The 21,080-nt window shown below is 42.6% G+C and overlaps 1 protein-coding gene across 6 annotated transcripts in view; it reads right to left on the bottom strand.

The window, feature by feature from the left end:
- Positions 1–21,080, bottom strand: part of CAST (calpastatin) — a 148,849-nt gene that overhangs the window by 19,213 nt on the left and 108,556 nt on the right. For all 6 annotated transcript variants that reach the window (XM_066603012.1, XM_066603011.1, XM_066603014.1 and 3 more), the window contains 14 exons: positions 18,987–19,094; positions 18,313–18,381; positions 17,428–17,484; positions 15,997–16,095; positions 14,487–14,570; positions 14,365–14,409; positions 13,137–13,229; positions 11,695–11,760; positions 10,283–10,336; positions 9,432–9,530; positions 6,549–6,632; positions 6,124–6,171; positions 5,574–5,669; positions 2,992–3,075 (listed from right to left, as the gene is read on the bottom strand). In XM_066603012.1, coding sequence (XP_066459109.1) covers positions 2,992–3,075; positions 5,574–5,669; positions 6,124–6,171; positions 6,549–6,632; positions 9,432–9,530; positions 10,283–10,336; positions 11,695–11,760; positions 13,137–13,229; positions 14,365–14,409; positions 14,487–14,570; positions 15,997–16,095; positions 17,428–17,484; positions 18,313–18,381; positions 18,987–19,094 — 1,086 coding nt within the window. The remainder of the gene's footprint in view (positions 1–2,991; positions 3,076–5,573; positions 5,670–6,123; positions 6,172–6,548; positions 6,633–9,431; positions 9,531–10,282; positions 10,337–11,694; positions 11,761–13,136; positions 13,230–14,364; positions 14,410–14,486; positions 14,571–15,996; positions 16,096–17,427; positions 17,485–18,312; positions 18,382–18,986; positions 19,095–21,080) is intronic.

Raw genomic sequence — 21,080 nt, 5'->3', positions numbered from 1 at the left:
CCTAATATATTACACATAGTATGATAGTTTACAAGTTCATCATATTATGTGTATAACCTAATACATGTGAATAGCAGCATTAAGGTCTATGCTCCATCCTTTGGTGCTGCATTGTGGTTCCATACAAGTATCCTTAAGAGTGTATGCCTCTCATTCTATACAGAGGCATAACTAGATTTTGTAAAGAACTTACTGTAAAATCTATTTCTCGTCATGTTCATTGGGGGATACAGCTTTGACCTGGGTATATAGCAACTGCTGATTGGAGGCGGACACTAAGCAGACTAACGAGTTGGCTCCTCCTATATATACCCTCTGCAGGTACTCAGCTAACCAGTTTTGTACGCAAGAAATAGGAGCGCCCCAGTGGGGCTTGTTACCAAATGGTAGGGCTTACAATAACTTAGGAGGGTGCCAGTGCGACCATAGACAAACAAAAAAGAAACCCTACTGGGTGGGTGCTGTGTCCCCCAATGAACATAATGGGAAAGATTTTACGGTAAGTTTCTTACAAAATCTAGTTTTCTTGTCTGTATCATTGGGGTACACAGCTTTGACCTTAAGAAATTGCAAAGCAGTACCCAAGGGCTGGGAAAATTGAAGAAGCTGCATGTGCAAAGAAGCGTAATCAGTAAGGATGAGCGAGTATACTCGCTAAGGCACTACTCGTTCGAGTAATGTGCCTCAGACGAGTATCTCCCTGCTCGTCCATAAAGATTCGGGGATCGCCGCGGCTGACAGGTGAGTTGCGGCGAGGAGCAGGGGAGAGCGATCTCCCCTCCGTTCCTTCCCGCTCTCCCTCGCAGCTCCCCGCTCCGTGGTGGCCCCCGAATCTTTAAGGACGAGCGGGGAGATACTCGTCTACGGCACATTACTCGAACGAGTAGTGCCTTAGCGAGTATACTCGCTCATCCTTAGTAATCAGCTCTTTAACCACGACCATCATTAATGGGTGCCTAGGCATCCAGCATTCTCCGAGACAGAGCATAAAGGGGCCTGAGTAAACGGAACCATCCCACCACCAGGAAAAGGGTTCCCGACGAGGAGCTTCCAATAAGGCACCTGTTGTCTGAGAAATATGTGCCATAACACAGCCTGAACATATGACATCTCTGGCACGGTAACCCTGCACTGCCGCGAAGTGGCGCCAGTGCGAGGGTTACCAAACTGACGCTCAAAAATCACGAGAAAAAAAAGTTGCGATTTTGCAGCGACGTTATCGCGATCGCCAGCATGAAGGAGCCCTTAGTGCCCTATGGCCAGAGACACATATCAGATGATATTGCTTTTCTCAAAGGAACATTTACAATCAAGCAGCAGAGTGTAGATCTCGGGTACACACAGAGCATTTACTGCTTAGCAGCTTAGGCTCTGTTCACACCTATATCAGAGCGTCCGGCATGAAATGCAGGACTTGTTTGGCCGGTAAATATCAGACAGCATGACGGGAACTCAAGGGACCCCATTATAGTTAATGGAATCGTTCAACACCGTTCGTTTCAGTCCTGAAACAAAACCGTTCAGTCAGGGGATTCTGTTTTTCTGCCCACATAACAGCAGAAAAAGAATCATAAATGCAGATTTGAGTGTAGCCTTAGTAAAAACTGAATTTGCTGTCATAAAACAAACATAAGGCACAAATGTCCAAAGTGTCATTGTGTATTTTTATGACAAATATGTGTCAAATTCGTGTAACATACTGCAACTGCTTGGAGACATAAGAACAGCGATCCCCGCTGTTAATCCTCTGCATCCATGTAGATTGCAGCATGTAAAGGGTTAACAGAGGGAAAGCGCTCACTCTGTGATGTCATCAACACACTGGTGTCCCAGCTTGCCATGGCCTGGGATCACTATTGTATGCGATAACTACAGAAGTTCTGCAAGGCATTATCATATCAAGCATAGCCGTTATGGTTCAAGTCTCCTACAGAGATATATAAAAAAAAGATAGCGTGAAAAAAAAAAAAAAAAACAAACTTTTGTGCATGTTCCCCCTATCTGTATAGAAAAAATAAAAATGTAAGAGTCCCACATATATGGTAACATCATATCTGTAAAGACCTGTACAATCAATCAATTGAACACACTATTTATCCTGCACGGCGGGAAAAAAAACCCGTATAAATGTAGGCAAAAATATTTATTTTGCTTGTTTTGCCACCTGAAAAACACAATAAAAGTGATCAAGAAAGTCCACACAGAGCTCAGTCCATGGAAAAATCAAATATTTATGGGACTTTGAAGGTAGTGATGTAAAAATAATGATTTTTTTTTTTTAAAAAAAAGGGATGTTATTGTAGAAAAAAAAAATCATAAACGTACCGACCCACATAAAAAAATGTATCATGTCATTTCTGCTGTACGATTAGTGCTGTGAGAAAAAACAAAAACACAAAACAATGGCAGAATTGAAGTGAAGTGTTTTCTGTACCTGCTTTTAAGAAGAAAAAAAAGTTTTACAATACATTATATACACCCAAAAATGATACCAAGAAAAACTACAGTTCACCACACAAAGAACAAGTCCTCAAACAGTCGTGTCAACAAAAAAAATAAAAAAAAAAGGTATGGCTTTTGAAAGTGGAAAAATCGTTGCATCTTCCTGGCCAAAATAGGCCATGTCCCTAAGGGGTTAATATACACCAAAGTAGCAAAACGTGGAAATGTAACAAAATAAATTTTCCATCCCTTTATACTGTTTGCTGGTCTGATGTGGTGTTGGCAAGTAGACAGCATTACAAGACCTGACAGCTGAGAAGAGCCACAAGGAAAACATGCAAAAAATCACGCCAGATGGCATGTACTACACAGTCTGAGTCAGTCCTCATAAACGTGCCCCCATGTACCAGAATTGGGTTTTATGCTTGATTAGAGAAGCTTTGCATCACAAACCAGCTAAGTAACTTGTGTTACATACAACAGAGGAGAGTTTACTTCCATGTACATGTGTAAATCGTACACAAACACTCCGGCTTGGAGTATACTTACAGAGGGTGCTGGGCCAGCTTGGACAGACGGTGCCTTTGAGAGGACTACAACATCGGATTTAGCTTGTTTATCTGGTGCAGCATCCTTGAAAGGAACAAAGATATTGTTTTAAGCACAGCTCACATTCATAGGGATATTAGGGCAGATTTCCTATGGCAAATGTACCAGCATTGTAGCACAGATTGGGACAAAATACTAATCAAAACTGAGTCACCCAAGTTGTTCCATAAGCTAGTGAAAAGTAATTAACATATGGATCAAGAAACACAAAATCTATCACACTGTGTGCAGCATTGTAATACATTTGGTGCATTTTCTACCCCTCTCCTCTAAATCTGCCCCATTGTCATTATATAGCAAGAAGTACTGAAAACCAGAAAGGCAGTAGAGGCACATGGAGCTTACTGTGGAGCTGCAGGCACTCCTTGCCACCACAGGGTGTCACTGTACAGCACTGTCCTATCGAGATAGTCTGCTCTAGAAGCAATGTTCCTTGGAGACAATAGCCTAGATAACATACAGAATCTACCAGGAAAAACTCTGCATGGAATCTGAGATACAGTGCTCCAGTGGGGTCCAATAGAAGGGTATGAGCTCCGTATGATCACTATAAATATATATGGAGCTAGAACACACCCATTTGTATAAAGCCTTAAATCTTCTAGATAATGAGCCCCAACAAGATCAGAGCATGCATCCTGGAAGAGAAAGAGGTAAATACTACAACCAGGCCATGAAGCACAGCTCTATGGCTCTGCATAATAAATATTATATATATGACTGACACACACACACAGACAGACACACAGACACACGTATGCACGCACGCACGCACCTAGAAAGAGATTTCAGAATTGTTATTGACCATGTGGCCTGCCTACATTCAGAAGGCAGAAACAACGTTGGATTTTTTTTTAGTGCAATTTCTGCCTCGAAATCCATGACTGAGGCGCAAGTTTCTCCAGTGGATTTGCACTTCGGTTTAGCGTGGATCCACATGCAGACTTAGTCCTCTTTCAATAAGCAAATCTGAGTGCAATTCCCAATGGAAACCACATCAGAAAGTGACAATTCACTTTAAATCTGCATGCAGAAAAGTAATTTGCCCTGTATAGACCAACATGCAGATACCCATTCAATTGTATAGGACACTTAGATGGTGCGATTTACCGGGGATTTGATGTAGAATCGAAGCACATCTCATGGCAAGAATCCACTAGATCAACAAACTCCAAGAGTAACTACAGCACAAACACCTTGCCCTTTATAGTAATTTGTATACAGGGTATTTGACAACAGGTACAGTTTAATGAACACATCTCCTTATCATAAGCTTTTCATTAAACTGTCCTGCAAAACAGAACTTAAAGAGGGACCTTCAAATTCTGGTAGGTTTTTTTGTGCATTCTTTAGTGGGTCAATAAGCAGTGCTTAACGTGGTATTGGCAGAGATGGGTTTATCAGCCTGAATGCTGTGAACATGAGTGACCAAGATTATGGAACCAGTCAAACTGGATGTTGTATCCGGTTTCTGTAATTTCTATAAGGCCTTATGTCCACTGGCAAAATCGAATTGTGGAATCCGCATTCAATTTTGCCCATAGGGATCCATTAGCCATCCGCGGGCAATTAAATTGTAATTTGCAACCGCGGATGGCATTTTAATGGATTTGCGTTTTCTCCCACACGTGAGAGAAAGCGCAGCATGCTCCATTTTCTGCGGGGCTCCCACAGGCTTCCATAGAAGCCGTCCGGTCCCGCGGTACACTCGCAGCTGAATTTTTGCTCTCCGGCGCATCCGCCAGGCAGAGAGAAAGAAGATGCGGGCGCGACGGACAGGAACCCGCAGCTTCCGGACAGGTAAGAAAAATCTATTTTCAGGCCTCATGTCCCCGGGAAAGGAGGATCCCGCTGCGGGATTCTGCATGGAGAATCCGCACGGGCCCGAATTTCCTAGTGGACATGAGGCCTAAGTGTAAGCAAGCTATGCTGCTTCTGTAACTCCCATTTACGTCTATGGGAGTTCACAAAACATCATAGATCAGTCAATTCCAACTGTTTCCATAATCCCGGCCACCGATGGCCATGAAGATGGTACAGGGTTTGACGATAGGTGTGGGTCTCAGAGGTGGGACCAGTATTTATCAAACTTTTCTGGAATAGCCTATGCATATGCCAAAAATATATGTGATGGGAATCCCCTTTAAAGGAACCTTTTACATTGAAAATATCACTCTTAATCTCTGCTCATTCGGGGTTAGGAGTTCAGTGGTCAGTCTAATCAATACATCCTACCATGTATCAGCATGTATACAGAGATACGGTAGCTGTCAATTACCGATAGGACCGCCCACTGGACTCCTAACCCAGAATGAGCAGATATTAAGAATAATAATCACAAGTAATACTGAATCTTTTCCTACAAATCTCTACATCAATCTGCTCAGCTCTTCTGCTCTATAACTCACTGCTGGTAGAGGAGACTGGATTTTGAACATGACAGTTTTCCTTTAAAATGTTTCACAAATGGAGATTCAAACATTGAATGTATACATTATGCAAAATATGTTTATGTCACACACCTTGGGTTGAAAAGCAGGAGTTGTTTCGGCAGCGGGAGAGATGCTGGTTTCAAAATCCTTTGAGAATGCATCTACTAAACTGGCGTCGCTCATTGGCTGCAAGTTAAAAAGTAGAATCATTGTAAATAAAAGGATCATTTTGAGAGATTTTATAATTGCAGGTTACTTACTATGTGAGCGTAATGCTTCCCTGACTGTAAACTGTTGGTGCTATATACATAGAAACTACTATGGTGGCTTCATAGATTTGATTAGTACTGCTTCCCTTCATGGCAATGAAAAGTGACTGTTCATGAACGCGCCCTAATGACAATAATTGCAGGACATTTCAAGCCGAACATGACCACCCTGTTCATTCTAATTTTACAATAACTGGAACTTTCATGCTTAAGAGATTTTTAGAAATAGTTACATAAATGTTTGGAGGGTTTATATTTTATTAGAATTCTCATGCTTGTAAAGAGAACAGACCCAATAGCATCGGCAGGGAATTACCATCTATGCTATTATACTTATTATAGCGCTGCAGATACTATAGCAGATACCTTACCGATGGTGGTTCAATTGGAGGTGGCACAGGTTCACCATGGTCCTTCCCCTAGAATATACATTTACACAGCATTACAAAAAAAGAAAACCAGTATTCCATAAAAGTTTCAATTTTCTACATTTCTACTTGCTGTTAGTGAATGGAAAACATTCAATAAGACCTTTCCTGACTTTCTGACACAAGTTGTTACACTGTACCAATAGTAGGAGTCTAGGTCAGACATCTGGGCTGCTGGGTGTTTAGATCACAGATAATTGTCTCAAATGATTCTTTTTATTAAGATCTCATAACCTGATTAGGGAAGGTTTTCAGACTTTGAATTAAGATAATGACAGCAAGCATATATTTATGCATATTAAAATAAAAAACTTCCAACATCATATTCCTTATGGAAAACATTTCATCCATACAAGGTGTATACTCACATCTAGCAAATGCCTGTATTTTGGGGGGATTGTGCTCTCCCTCTTACCAAGCTCCTCTCGGTATGTTTGTGTGATGTTGCTTTCCTGATAATGGAAACAAGAGAACAAGAGTGTGATTAGCTGTAGGTCTGGAGTTGGCTAATAACCAGCATGAATTGTCAAAACCGTTTTCCATGACACACTTATGAAAATCAGAGATGCAATAAAAGCTAATCAGTTGGTCGGCCCGGTTCTACTCCATTTGAGGTCACTCTCCACGGACAGCACTTTAAGGTTCTAGTAGAGAACGTCTCACAATAATATGTGATACCGCATCGCTAGGACATGCCAGCACTTGAGGCCCTTTTACACGAGGCAACAATCGCCTGAACAATTGTTCATATGAACGGTCATTCCAATCACCGGCCAGCATAATGAAAACAAAGGTTTGGTACGGTGTTAGCCAGTAGAGTACAGTGTGATTGTTCCCAGCAAGAGAAACCAAGACATCTTGTAGATATGATACCTTTTAATGGCTAACAAAAATACATGATGTTATTGCGAGCTTCCAAACCAATGCAGGGTTCTTCTTCAAGCTTAAATGAAATAGATCCGAAGAGGCATGCACTTATGACAAGGCACAGACAAGGAGGTGATTCTGTTGCTGTATTCCTTTAAGTGCAAACCAAACAAACATTTTTAACTACACAATGATAAGGGAGTGAAAGTTTTATGGTCGCTGAATTACTGTTAGGGGGTGGGTATCACCAGGCCAGAAGTGTTATCTGTGCTATACAATTCTCATACCTCCCATTCACGCATAAATCCTCCTTTAGAAATATGGTGCAATCTACTATACTGGACAAGCATGGAGGGGAAACATTTAATATCAATATGCAGGAAAGAAGAGCCATCTATGCAATTAAGAGCAACAAGGAGATCACCATTAAGCCTGCAGATAAAGGTGGTGCCATAGTCCTCATGAATACATCAGACTACATGAAAGAAGCAGACAGACAGCTGACGGACACCAGATACTACACCAAACTGGATCAAGACCTGACTCCAAAATATGTGAGGGAATTGAGAAGGGTCATCAGAAGCCTGTCTGGGGGCACCACAAAGCTTCTGGACTTGATACCGGAGAAACCCAGGGTTGGAGCATTGTACATACTTCCAAAACTACACAAAGCTGGCAACCCAGGGAGGCCAATTATCTCAGGTGTGGGAACCCTTACTCAAGGAATCTCAGGATGGATAGAAGGTGTCCTCAAACCACTGGTGAAAAAACACAACTAGCTACTTGCAAGACACCATGGACCTACTGATCAAACTATCAACCATAGATCCCCTCCCCGATAGCACCACATCCACTATGGATGTGGAATCCTTATATTCCAACATGCCACATGAAGATAGACTGACCGTCTGACAGGCACAGCTTAAGGCCAATGGGGTTGCCTCGGAATCCGTGTTACAACTCACAAGATTCATCCTCACACATAATTATTTCTCCTTCTTTGAAGTAAGGTTTCTTCCTGTGATCCTGTGTGGTTTTTTTGGCATCTGCAGTACACGGACTGGAGTGTCGAAAAGATCAAAACCAAGGGCGCTGCTTCTTAGTAGACCTTGTTTGGCTACACCTGTTCTGAGGTAGGTGGGAGTTCGTACCACCTGAAATAATTTTTTCTAGCCGAGCGCTAAAAAGGAAGGAACCTACAAAAGGGCTAAGGATTAAGGACTGACCTTCACTTTTGTAGGTTCCTGCTTTCGTCTCTCAAGGAAAGCTCAGATTGCATCCCAGTGGGGTGGGGGTTAGAGGATTGTAGGGCACACAATGAGGTGGATGACACAGAATTGTCCTGAGCAAGATGATCTAAACCACTTTCTGTCTCTACCATGGGAGGGGCCACAGGGTAAGGAGTCTTTTTCATCGGATGCATTTGGAAGTGATTGCTGGGAAGTCCTATACAGCATGTCAACGATCATCTTGGATGCTTTAGTAATGTCCAGCACTGCATGAAACAGAAATGGGCCCATTCCAGTTCAGCGGGGCGGGGGAGAACGGGGAGAGATATCTCCTCCAGCCGCCCCGGCCCCCTGCTGGCCGCTCTGTCAGAGAGCCAGCGATACTCGCTCCTGTGTAACAGCATGGGAGCAAGTATGTGCGGGTACGAGTGTCGGGCATCATTGGCCCTGACATTCGCCAGTTTAAATGGGCCTTTACTGTTAACCAGTATGTCGAAGTCCTCAAGAGTTTTGAAAAGTGTTATTACATTTAATATACAGTGGATTGTCCCAAAATAATAAGCAACATGGTCACCAGCTTCAGCACAAGAAATGTAGCCAGACATAAAGACTGTATCATGCTGTCACAATAGCACTAGTTAATACTGGTAGCTACTGATAGAGAGTGCTGCGTATAAACACACATACAGCACTCATAGTGAATATACTAAGTAATGCAAACGCCAATACAACTGAGATTATACTGCACACATACAGATGTAACAATATACCACAATGCTGTAAAATGAGTTAGGCCGTTTCACATCTGCGATAGAACCTCCGGTCGCAGTTTCCATTACAGATCTGACTCATAATACTGGAAGAAAATGTGCTACATTCAGAGCTTTTTCTTCAATTCAAAAGCTGGGCAGCTGAGCGGAAAAAAACTGAACGGACCCCATTCTAGTCAGAGGGGTCCGTTCGGTGCTGTTCTATGCCATCCTGACACAGAGCCGTTGAGCCGCTGGGATTCCACTTTCCTGCCCCCTGAATGTAGCAGAAAAGTGGAACCCCGGCTGCAGGTGTAAAATCACACTTAAGTTCTTATAACGCTTAAGTGTCAAGTTAATGTTTGTTACATCTGTATACAAAGCAAATAATGATAAAGTATCTTACAGTTACTTCCGGGCCAGTGAATTGGGGAGACTCAGGTTCCGATGCAGGAGGGCCTTCAAGAGTCCCCAATAGTTCATCTAAAGCATCTTCTGACATGGCCTAGAAAAATAGAACTCCCATTACATCAGTGTTGGAGATGTGACAGAGCCCTGTGCCAGTCACATGAGAGGAGCTGTGCGGTGACATCCCCAGTATTTACACAGGACACAGACAATTACATCGGGTTTGATCAGAATTTGGATGATTCAGGAGCCTGAAATGAACTGTAATTCTGATCATAGGGTGTATAGGTATGCTATGGTGTAGCCATTCTGCTCATTGCTGACTGTATTATAAGTGATCGCTGAGCTGTCTGGGCCCTAGTCTTCCACAACTGGCTGTTAGCTGTGTGCAGAACAACTCTTGCTTTGCGCTCTCCCATTTCCTTTCGTCTCTATGATTCAGGCAGGGTGTGGTTTCACGTTGAGAAATTAACTGTGAGATGTTCTGTACTGGAAAGTCTATTGCTGAGTAATGAAACTGCGGCGATGCCAACCTAACCGTGCAGCATGCATATTAACACCGCGATGGTACAGAAGAGAACTTACATGTCAGTATGCTTGCTACAGCACAGTATTGGGATATTTCAGATGGCATTTATCTGTATTAGCTACACCAACATGGAAGGCTATGGTTTTAACAGATGTCTTATGTACCTATGTGAGTTTATGATCATGTTCTCATGACAGATTTTGCTGTGGAATCTGCAACCATTCTGTGTCAATGTGTTCGCTCCTCTTTAGTGCCTTATCTGCTAAATCTGAATTTCTGTATATTTCTCTGGCTTTCATACAGAAAGATTGGCTACTTACCGTGGCGGGTGCAGCAGCAGCCGGAGCACTCACAGTTTTCTGTTCTTGTTTAACCTGTGATTATAGGAAACAGACAGATTTAACATCTAACATCAAATCGCAGTAGTAAAAGACCATCTACTTTAACACACTGATATCTGATAAACATTTCTCTGGTATAGATGTAGCAATCGCCAAACATTCGGCACACTACATCTTTTTAACGCACCATTTTCATTACTCTGCCAGGACTGCGGTGCTACTGTATGTACATAGCACAGGAGTGCTACAATAACCATGTAGCTCACCATGGCAGTCAAGTCTTGGGATGCCAAATCTGTATTTTATTGTTTTTTTAATGTTTTGACAGCTCTAGTGGTTGAAGGGTGGTGCTACACTTTTACAGGTTCTGATTTGCATTGCTGGAGCCTATAGGCCTTTAATTATTGGAGGATCTACTGTCCCGACTGGGTTTCCAAAGTCACATCCCTTTCATTTCAATGAATCTTCTGCCTGTTTACAACTTCTTGATGTGGAATCCACATCGGGATATTAGTCCCATTCAATGGGCATGCAGATCAGTGACATCCTCAGCATGCAAATCAGAGAGTCGAGCAGAATTTGCAAATGCCGATTATGCTGTGTGAGCATGGCCTGAAAAGTTTATAACTAGAGATGAGCGAATATACTCATTTCGAGTAATTACTCGATCGAGCACCGCGATTTTCGAGTACTTCCGTACTAGGGTGAAAAGATTTGGGGGGCGTCAGGGGGAGGCGTGGCGGCGCGGGGGGTAGCAGCGGGGAACAGGGGGGAGCCCTCTCTCCTTCTCCCCCCCCACTCCCCGCTGCAACCCCCCACTCACCCACGGCGCCCCCCGAATATTTTCACCCAAGTACGGAAGTACTCGAAAATCGCGGTGCTCGGGCGAAAAAGGGGCGTGTCCGAGTAGGTTCGCTCATCTCTATAACATACATCAGCAAAATTGGTATGATTACAGCAGGACTTAAAGGGGAGTGCATGACTATCTCTATGTGCCCAGAATCCCCGGATCACACCCTCTCCTCCTCCAGCCCTGCAATGCCTTTGGGAAAATTTTAATTATGACGGTGTAAATAAAAGAATTCTAGGCTTCACCTTATAAGCAAAAACAACTTTATTAGCATATTACTTGTCTTGATAAACCAAACAGTGGCTACCAGGATATAATTCCTGGCCTAGAACGGGCACATCCTGAGCAATCACAATAAATCCCTAAATCAGTCAACATATACATCCCAGCCAATTGTCACTACTGCAGGTTACATTCTTGCCAATTACAGGAGATAGTTGATAACTCCACACCCAGCTTCACACAAGCTGTTGGAAAACATCATTTCTTCTAGAAAGGAAAGGATTTGTGTGGACAAAACCTTATCTACACTTGTGCTTACCACGGAGCCGGGCTGTGTAGGAGCCGCTGGCACGGACGATGCTGGTTTGGCTTCATTTTTCTGCAACTTTGAAGATAATTAAAAATTATTCTCATGTGTTAATAATGCACCGAGTAAGGCACCGAGTACTAAAAATGACCCCCGAAGAAAAAGAACTACTTTTTTCCTTGGTGTGCATCATTGACAGCGACAATTACATAATCCAACATAACTACACAGAATGCTGAGTCTGTTTAGGAAGTAATCACTAAGGCCCCTTTTACATGCAACAATAAGTCAAAAAAAAAAAATTGGATTGTGAGGATTGGAACGATAATCATTCCGTGTAAACAATTGGATGATGAATGAAAATTTATTCACTTCTCGTTCATTCGTTTACACGTCGCTGCATGCAAACGGCAATAGAGTGACTAACAACCCAAATCTAGAAGATTTCACTGCCTGCATAAACTGTTTGAATGAGCGAACCCGCTCAGATTTTTGCCGAATCGCAGGAATCCGAACAATTATCATTCCGTGTAAAAGTATCTTAACCCTGAGTGTGATAGCAGCAGGACGCAGAAAGTATCTTAACCCATTAAAAAGTTATTGTTCTCTTATCTTAACACAAGAAACATAGTAAAGTTATCTAAAGTGTAAATAAACCAGCCTGATGGCCTAGTAGACTGTCATATCAGGTTATGGCCGGATTTACACGGATGTATTTGCGCACAAAAAAAACTTGTGCATGTAATACGCAGAAAATGGACTCCTTGATTTCAATAGGTTCCTTCACATGTTAGTGTTTGGTGTGCGCAATTTGGCTGCGCAAAAAAATGAGCAGAATGCTCTACTTTCCTGTGAATTTGAACAAGGAAAGAACATTTTGAACTCCTGAAACTAATTGGCCATTTCAATGGCTGAGAACGTCGTTGCATGTTTTTTTGCGTGTGCAACTGCGCATGACTTGTGTGCGCATAGAGTCCAGTAAAATACGCAGCACCCATTATACAGAAACGTGGTGCAACTATGCATATGCTTGTGCGAATCTGTCCCAAGAGTCAAGCAAAAAAAAAAAAAAAAGGTGTACAAGCGTCTGCACCTCTGCTGCACCAATCCTGTCCGTTTTGCATACAGTATGAAAGGAAGAGGAGAATATCAAAGCAAGAGAGCTCATACACACTACCATGTCCACACTGCCATATTACAACTCTGTACAACATCCAAGGTGTATAGAGCATAATGCAGCACCCACATAGGTCTATAGAGCTCATCTGTACCTCTATACGCCTACCATTTCATACAGAGATCGCTCCTTCGGATGCCGTGTTACGGAAGTAGAATATCTCAGTAATATGGCCCTGTACAGAATTGGCTACAGATTCTATCTATGGAGTCACAGGGACTGTGTGCGACTTTGTACAGACCAGCAAACAGAGGAATAATATAGATGGTAGACTTACCTCTTCTAGTTTAGGTTTCTTTTCTTCAGGGGGTGCTGGGCAGCTGACAAAATCAGATGAAAACGCTGCAACAAGATCATCGTCCCCCAAACTCTTCAGAAACACAACAAAAGTATCAATAATCAATGTCACATTAATACACAACATTGACTATACTACAATACAGTGTACTATGCCACTTCCCATTCAGAAGCTTTAAAAAGAGGCGTTCTGAGTGTGTGTGTATGTATATATATATATATATATATATATATATATATATATATATATATATATATATATAAATAAAATTTTAGCAAAAGTCTGCTCTGCATGCAGTAACACAAATACAGGCAGATACGTACCTCTCCCTGCTCCTGCGCCACCACTCAGTCCTCCGCTGTTTACAGGCTGCATCTGCAGTCCCGCCTGGTTTAAGGTACATCACAGACTGCTGCAGCCAATAACAGAACCCAGCGATCGAGTGATGAGCTCTGTTAGTGGCTGCAGCGCCTGTGACGTCCCATAACAGGCTGGGGAAGCCTGTAAGCGTGACGTCAGAGAGGAGACCCAGAGCATGGGACACAGCAAGAGCAGGGAGAGGCGAGTATATGTCTATTTGTTTTACTGTAATTTTTTTCCCATTGCGGTCTCACTCCTCTCTATTGGGAGACAAAGACGCAACGGAATGCTGGCGGCCGAACTGCTCCAAAACCCGTGGTGAAATGCTGCGGGTTTTGAAACCGTGGCTCTCCCGTGAAAATCGAGGCTTTTCAGTGTGACCAAGCCACAAGATTTCCATCCCGTGAGAACCCAGCTTTATTATAAGGACACACAATCCAGATCTCCATGCAGTTACAGGAGTATTTACAGCATATTGGAGTGCGAAAGATGCAAAATCATATAAAGCCTTCATTCAGCTCTTCCTCTTTTTTGCAGCTATACCTAGGATGTGGGGAGGGGGATTATTGTGCCCAGGTCAGAGTACCTTGGTTGCCGGGTTCAGATTTTGTCCTTCCATTTTTGTTGGTTTTTTTGCACTGTGCTGTTTTCAGTGCAGCTTTAAGACTCATTATCTCACCATGGCTTTCTCTAATGCACAACGTAGTCCTGTTATTACTAAAGGGGCTTGAGAAGCGAAGAAACTTTGTGGACTTCAACTCACTCTTTTCTGCCTTTTCCCACCGTTTACAATATTAACCCAAAGTTTACCCAATTAATTCTCTAATAGAAACCCCCAGATATTTACCTTTTCGGCTTCCTTCGGAGGTGGTTCTGGTTTCTCACCTTTACCCTATAATGAAGGAAACATTCCTGTGTTAAAAACACTTTTACACAAATTTTGACCCCAACAATTCCACCCGAACTTACATCCAACAGGTGCCTGTATTCTGGAGGGATGGTACTTTCTCGCTTTCCTAGCTCTTCCACATATTCTGAGGTGGCTGGGATGTCCTAAAAGGAGAAATGCAATTAAACATTTGATTTCTGTACAACTAATGTGACACAGGTTTCTTTAACACTATCAATATACAATTCTGGTACATTACCGTATTTTCCTGACTATAAGACAGTTTTTTAAAAGATAAAATCTTGCTGAAGAGCATCTGCATCTTATAGTCCAGAGGCAGGGGTGTCTGCTAGATCCAGAGACCCCTGACCTCTCCCTTAATGATCTGGCAGTGCACCGAAAAAGTGCACTGCCTGATCATCAGGAGAACTCTGCAGCCATACATACCGAAGCTGCACAGTCCTCTGATTAGTCCCCTCCAGCAGATGTACTCACAAGGACAGATAATGGCAAAGATCAATAGGTTTTGCAGTGGCTGCAGGACCGTAGATGTCATAACCATGAGAGCAGGAAGCCGCTAGAGGGGGTCATGTATACTACAATTGTATGTGGGGAAGTTAGTGTTAAAAAAAATCCGTGTTCAACATACCAGTAGCGGATGTGTGGGTGTGTGCATGTGGCAGAGCTGTGTGTGCACGCAGAAGAACTATGCATGTGTGTGAACATGTATGTAGCAGAGCTGTATGTGTGTATATAGACCACCTATGTGCACACGTTGCAGAGCTATGTGTGTATGTACAATGTGCACGCAGTAGTGCTGTGTATGTGTATAAGTTGAATATATGTGCTTGCACCATTGTTTGAATGGACACACTAGCTTTAATAGGAACTGACTGTATACAGGTAACCCCTTTCTTGTACTAGAACACCAAAGCTAATGACGGTAACCCCTCCCCTTTGTTAGACCCCTAGAGACGTTTACATTAGTATACATATTTTTTCCAGCTGTCTAAACCTGTGGTGTGTCGTATGGTCTGAGAGCTCCCTATGTTTGTGTGCTTCCAGTCCGTGCAGAGGAGTCACAACATTTTCCGTGCTTTGGTTTTCACATGGACTAGTTTTTGGGGTTAATCAATTATTTATTGTAGCTGTTTTCTCAAAAGGATTTTCGCTGTGTATATTTAGAAAATGAGGGAGTTGCATGCCGGTGATTGCAGGCCTCATATAAGGTTACGTCTCACCAGCCAGACTTCAACCTTCGTTGTGGAGTAACAAGAGAAAGCTTATAGTTTTGTTATGGACAGCAAGAAGCCGGACGTCGGGCTTGAGAAATGAAGCAACTATGGACAAATACCGCTGCTTGGCACTACTAAGGGACATTAAGCATTGATCAATTAGAGATCATTAAGAAACTACGAAATTAGCAACACACAAGAAAATGAATTACGTTATATGGCCAAATATCTTGTGACACAGACAATATCACACATACCATCATCCATGGAAAGAAATTAAATTCTGCAATTTTTCTAATACAGATTGAAGAAAAACACAGCTTTGACGTAATAAAAATCCAGAATAAATACATACAGCAATCTCTGGACCTGTAAACTTTGGAGACTCTGGCACATCGCCTGGACCTCCCAGAGTATCAATTAGAAGATCCAAGGCTTCATCTGTTTTGGCACTCTTGAAAAAAAATATATTATAGCAATATTTAGAAAAGTGACCACAAGGTAGAAATATTGTATAGTATAGAAATAACATTATACAGATAGTCCCCGACTTGCGAACATTCGACTTACGAATTTCGCTAGATACGAACTATCTGTTCTGCACAGTATGATATAATGCTATGGCATTACATCATACTGTGCAGGGACCGGACAGGCTTCTATCAAGCCTGATAGAAGCCTGTCCGGTCAGATCGCGGGACACTGTGCAGTTGCTAGGCAGCCTGGGGCCTTCTGAAAGGCCCTAGGGCTGTCTATGCAGAGCGCCTATCAAGCCGTGCGCTTGATAGGCACTCTGCATAGGCAGCCCTGGGGCCTTTCAGGAGGTCCTCGGCTGCCTAGCAACCACACAGCGTCCCGCGATCTCATCATGGGACGCTGTACGGGCCCCCTGAATGTCGGGTGCAGGCTGTTTCTGACAGCGGGCACCCGGCGGCAGCAGTTCCGACGAGCCGCGCCGCTCGTCAGAACTGTTAACACTTTAAATACCGCTGTCAGAGCGGTATTAAAGGGTTAACAGTTCCGACAAGCGCCACGGCTCGTCGGAACTGCTGCCGCCGGGTGCCCGCTGTAAGAACAGCCGGCACCCGACGTTGTATGGAGCGGGATCCACTCGCTATCCCCTCCATACAACCATTTGTTCGACTTGCGAACAAAATGGACTTGCGAACGGGCTCCCGGAACGGAACCTGTTCGCAAGTCGGGGACTAACTGTAATGCACTTTATGTATTTCATTGTAGGGGGAACAAGCAAAAATAAATAAAACCCATTTCTTTTTTTTTTTGTTCATCATCAATCTCAAATACATGTAACTTCGAGCACACAGTAAATTATGTGGAGGATACTTTACTTTATATGACTTATTTTAGCTAAAGTGCTTATGTATATACCCATGTATGCCAGTACTTTACATAACGCCTGGGCATTAAGGTTAGTGGTCAGAATTGTGGTTTTCTCAAATTCCAGCCTTTACAGAAGGGGTGTGACTGTATTACAGCCATCCTCCTGCCAGTGATCACCCGATCATCCTGATGTAACACCACGCTAAGGTGTCTAAACTATCTCAGACCCTTCATAACAAGGGGGTTAGGCTAGAAAATGTTATTTTTTCTTCTGCAAAATACCTCAAACAGACCACCAGGTGGCGCAGGAGTCTCTGTATTCAGCAGCAGAGAGTATGTATGTATGTATGTATGTGTAGTACTCGCTCCTATTTAGTGCTTTGGCACCTAAAACTGAACCCCTGTCCATTTCTTTGGTTTTCATAAAGAAAGGTTGACTATTTACCGTGGCGGGTGCAGCAGCAATCTGAGAAACAGTCACAGTTTTCTTTTCTTTTTTAACCTATAATTAGAAACAGCCAAATTAAACATTTAAAGGAAGACATAAACATGAAATAACCTGTTCCATATACTTTTAATATTTTATAAACATTTCTTTCATATCTTTATTGACTTTTGCATGATTTGGCAGCACTAATCTTTAAACAACGGTGTTGTGCTTCACTTGTAGGTTCAGATTGACATTGCCAGCGCCTGCATGCATACAACCACTAGAGAAACTACTGCCATGATTCTGAGTTTCCAGTTGTGGTTACAAGAGGAGGAGTCCGAGTGTCACATCCCCACAGCAGCTCGCTCTATGTTATTTATCCGGTTCACACTGGAGCACGCATTACTCATGTCCGCTTCTTTCAATTACGTACTCCCGTCTGGCCTGTTTTTACTTCTGGAATTTGAATTTGGTATGTAGTGTGGTATCTGCAAGACTCACAGATTGCTGACGCAGAACACAACAGCAGCGAACAGAGCAATAAATATCTACTCCCAAGGAGAGAATGTCTTATTACCAACCCATCTTACTAGTTAAGTAGGGGACTACTTAATAGACATGAATACACATGCTAACAGCAATCTAGCAGAGAAAATAAGGATCCAACTAGTTCAAATGTCCCCCATTTCAACTGGGAAAAGAGAGGCTTTGGCATGGATAAGAGTAAAGCTGCATGTACTTGGTCCCCCTTTACATACAAAGCACTGGAGGAAGGTTTCTGCAGAAGCAAGCTGACTCCCAGCCAACTGGAGACAAACATTCCTCCAAGGACATGATATTTTATTGTATTTTGATCTAGGAACCGTCAGGATAAAAGAATCAAGAATTCCTGGTCCTCACCTTGTCTTTAGGTTTACTTGTGGCAGCTACAGAGGAAGCAGCTGCTTTACCTGCAGCACTCGATGTTACCTGTAAAGGAATACAACGTAACGTCAGCTTTCAGTTGTTGCGGATTCTAATAAAAATAAAAAATAAATAGTTATAGGCTAGATGGACCTGATGCGTCAACAATGGGGATGAGACACCCTCCCTTCTAATTTTAAGAAAGGGGGTCTTATGTCCCCCTCTGCCTGTCACTGCGTGGGTCGCTTTTTCCCCTGCAGTGATATGAAAATGAAAGGAGTGCTGGCCAAGCATATGAGGTCGGCGCTCCATTCATTTCAATGGGGCTGACGTAAATACTCGAGTGCTTGCCGCTCGGCTATCTCCGCAGTCCCAATGAAAGTGAGCAGCATGCTTGTATGACCAACGCTCCATGCAGTATCCTCCTCACTGTGGGTGTACAGTAACCGTGCAGTGAGGAGAATGGGGGGCATGCACTAGAGTGCGGTGGAGATCTCAATGGTGGATTGGGGATTACTTGCATCCTTGTTACAACCCCTTTAGTACTTCCAAACATTTCATGTAAGCTCCATTACTGTTTGCTATTTTCTTTTAAACTATTATTTTTCAGTGCTGTGGCCTTTAAAATATGCTTTGCAAACGGGTAAAGAAGAGCCAGTATAAAAACTTACTGTGGGGTCTGCCTTCTGTTTCTGCGGTACCGCCTTTGAGTCTCGTTTGGAGTCGGCTTTTTCTGGACCGGGTTTCACTGTTGATGGCGGTGCGGTAGTACTCTTTGGCTGTCAATAAACACATTTACATTGTATTTATATGGCTACATTCACATCAGCGTTTTCCTTTCTGTTCCTATGCGGTCATAGAAACAGAAAGCCAGATCTACCCAATGACGAAGAGCACGCAATGCTGGATGTACTCCATCGACTATAAAGAGGCCCTCTGGCTTCCTTCATGCCCTCCAGGCAGGTGTGACTATAGCCCAAGCTGAAACGTCCACACGGGACAAGGCATACAATTATATTGGGAGTCAGACAACATTACAACTGATGGAAAGATTTTATATATAGGTTTTTTAATCTACCAGTCAACCATACTTTATATCAATCAGTGCTCTCCTAATAGCGGCTCAGGGGCCACATGTGTCTCGTTGGGGCCCCTGCATGAGTCTGTTCAGCTGTTAGCAGCTTTGAAAGCTGTTGTGCACTATTAGGGCATAACTAGAACTTGGTACTCGAGTCAAAACCGCATCACTGCCAGTTACCACCAGGGTAACATATTTCATAGGACTCATTACTTTTACTATCGGTCAGATTTCAAAGTGGCTCTCATCCAACAAAAGCGTGGGGACAATCACAAAGAGGAGTCTCCTTTCCACCAGAAGCACATAATAAACCCATCATGGAGGTACAGAAGGTATTTTAGTCTGGACAAACATGTGATTCATGTCATTATGCCTCAAGCAGGCAGATCCATGCTTCATGGGTCCAGAATACAGCACAAGAAAAATAAAAAAACTATGCACCTGTACACCTCCCATGTCATACATACTGTATTACAGCACAAGAACATTGCATTTAGGCTTCATGCAGACAGCCCTATCGTGGATACGTGCCGTACAGCTGTGTTATACGGCGCCAAGGGAAATCTACGGACCCATATAGTACCTCTGACTTCATACACACAGATATGGAATACGTGCAAAAGGGGGAAAAAATTGTATTGCCCTCCATTACATGGTGTATTATGAAGGTGTTATCTCCTAGAAGCATGAATGTCGTAATACACAAAAGGCATCTCATGTGTCCCTAACTTTATACAATAAGTTTCCCGGTATCCTACTTTGGAATAGGCCTAGAGGGGATTGATACTTATGTTACTTCATATTGTTAATACATTTACAGGGCGCTCCCCTCATATGGTCAGGAGGACTCTGGGAGGTCACAAAATCTGACAAACAATAGTATTACTAATATACATTGTGTTTATTATTGAGAATGTCTACTATTATTTATGGCCAAAACACTACTTTTTCTATTCAAGTCTGCGGCCACCTTTGGGGCTTTTTTTTTTTTTTTAACTTAAAAGAATGTATTTTGAACCCAAAATAATTTTTCTCAATAAGATTTCATTAAAAATAGATTCTTTTTCAGCCCTTATCTGCGCTCTCCTGAACTTTAGTATCAGCAGATTTATGGCCAGAACAAATAGAATAACTTTGTCATAGTCATAAATGAGCATTCAGACGTGTTTGTTTTTGCACCTCTCTCCTTCCCTGCTGTGCAAATGCAGCCGGTGGTTTAAATGACATGTGTAAAACATAAATAATGAATTTACCATGGTTCGAGAGGTTGATATAATTTTGTGGAGTGTGCGGGGTTTGGGGGATAAAACAAAGATATGCTGTTTTTCCATCTGTTCAACCATTTCCACCAGCTATTGTTTGTCTATTACAAGCACACTAGACAGGAGATGCTGCACACTTGCTTCACCCTTCTGTATGGGCACATTCTTTCCATTCTGTGTACTCTAGTTATTCCCATGGAGTAAGTGTACTGATTCATAAAAATATCTATTTTTAAAAGTCACAACATTTGTTTTTTTGTTGACATGGCCATATGAGGGCTTGTTCTTCGCGTGGCAAACTGTAGTTTTTATTGAGTACATAAAATGTATTGTAAAACTTATATTCATTTCTTTTGGAGGGCTCTATGCTGCATGAACGATAGACGAGCCGATTACTGATCGCTCAGTGTAAATAGCAGCCGCTC

Source organism: Eleutherodactylus coqui, chromosome 5, assembly GCF_035609145.1.
Source record: "Eleutherodactylus coqui strain aEleCoq1 chromosome 5, aEleCoq1.hap1, whole genome shotgun sequence".
NCBI classification, from domain to species: domain Eukaryota; kingdom Metazoa; phylum Chordata; class Amphibia; order Anura; family Eleutherodactylidae; genus Eleutherodactylus; species Eleutherodactylus coqui.
This window is presented reverse-complemented; position numbering and strand designations above follow the sequence as displayed.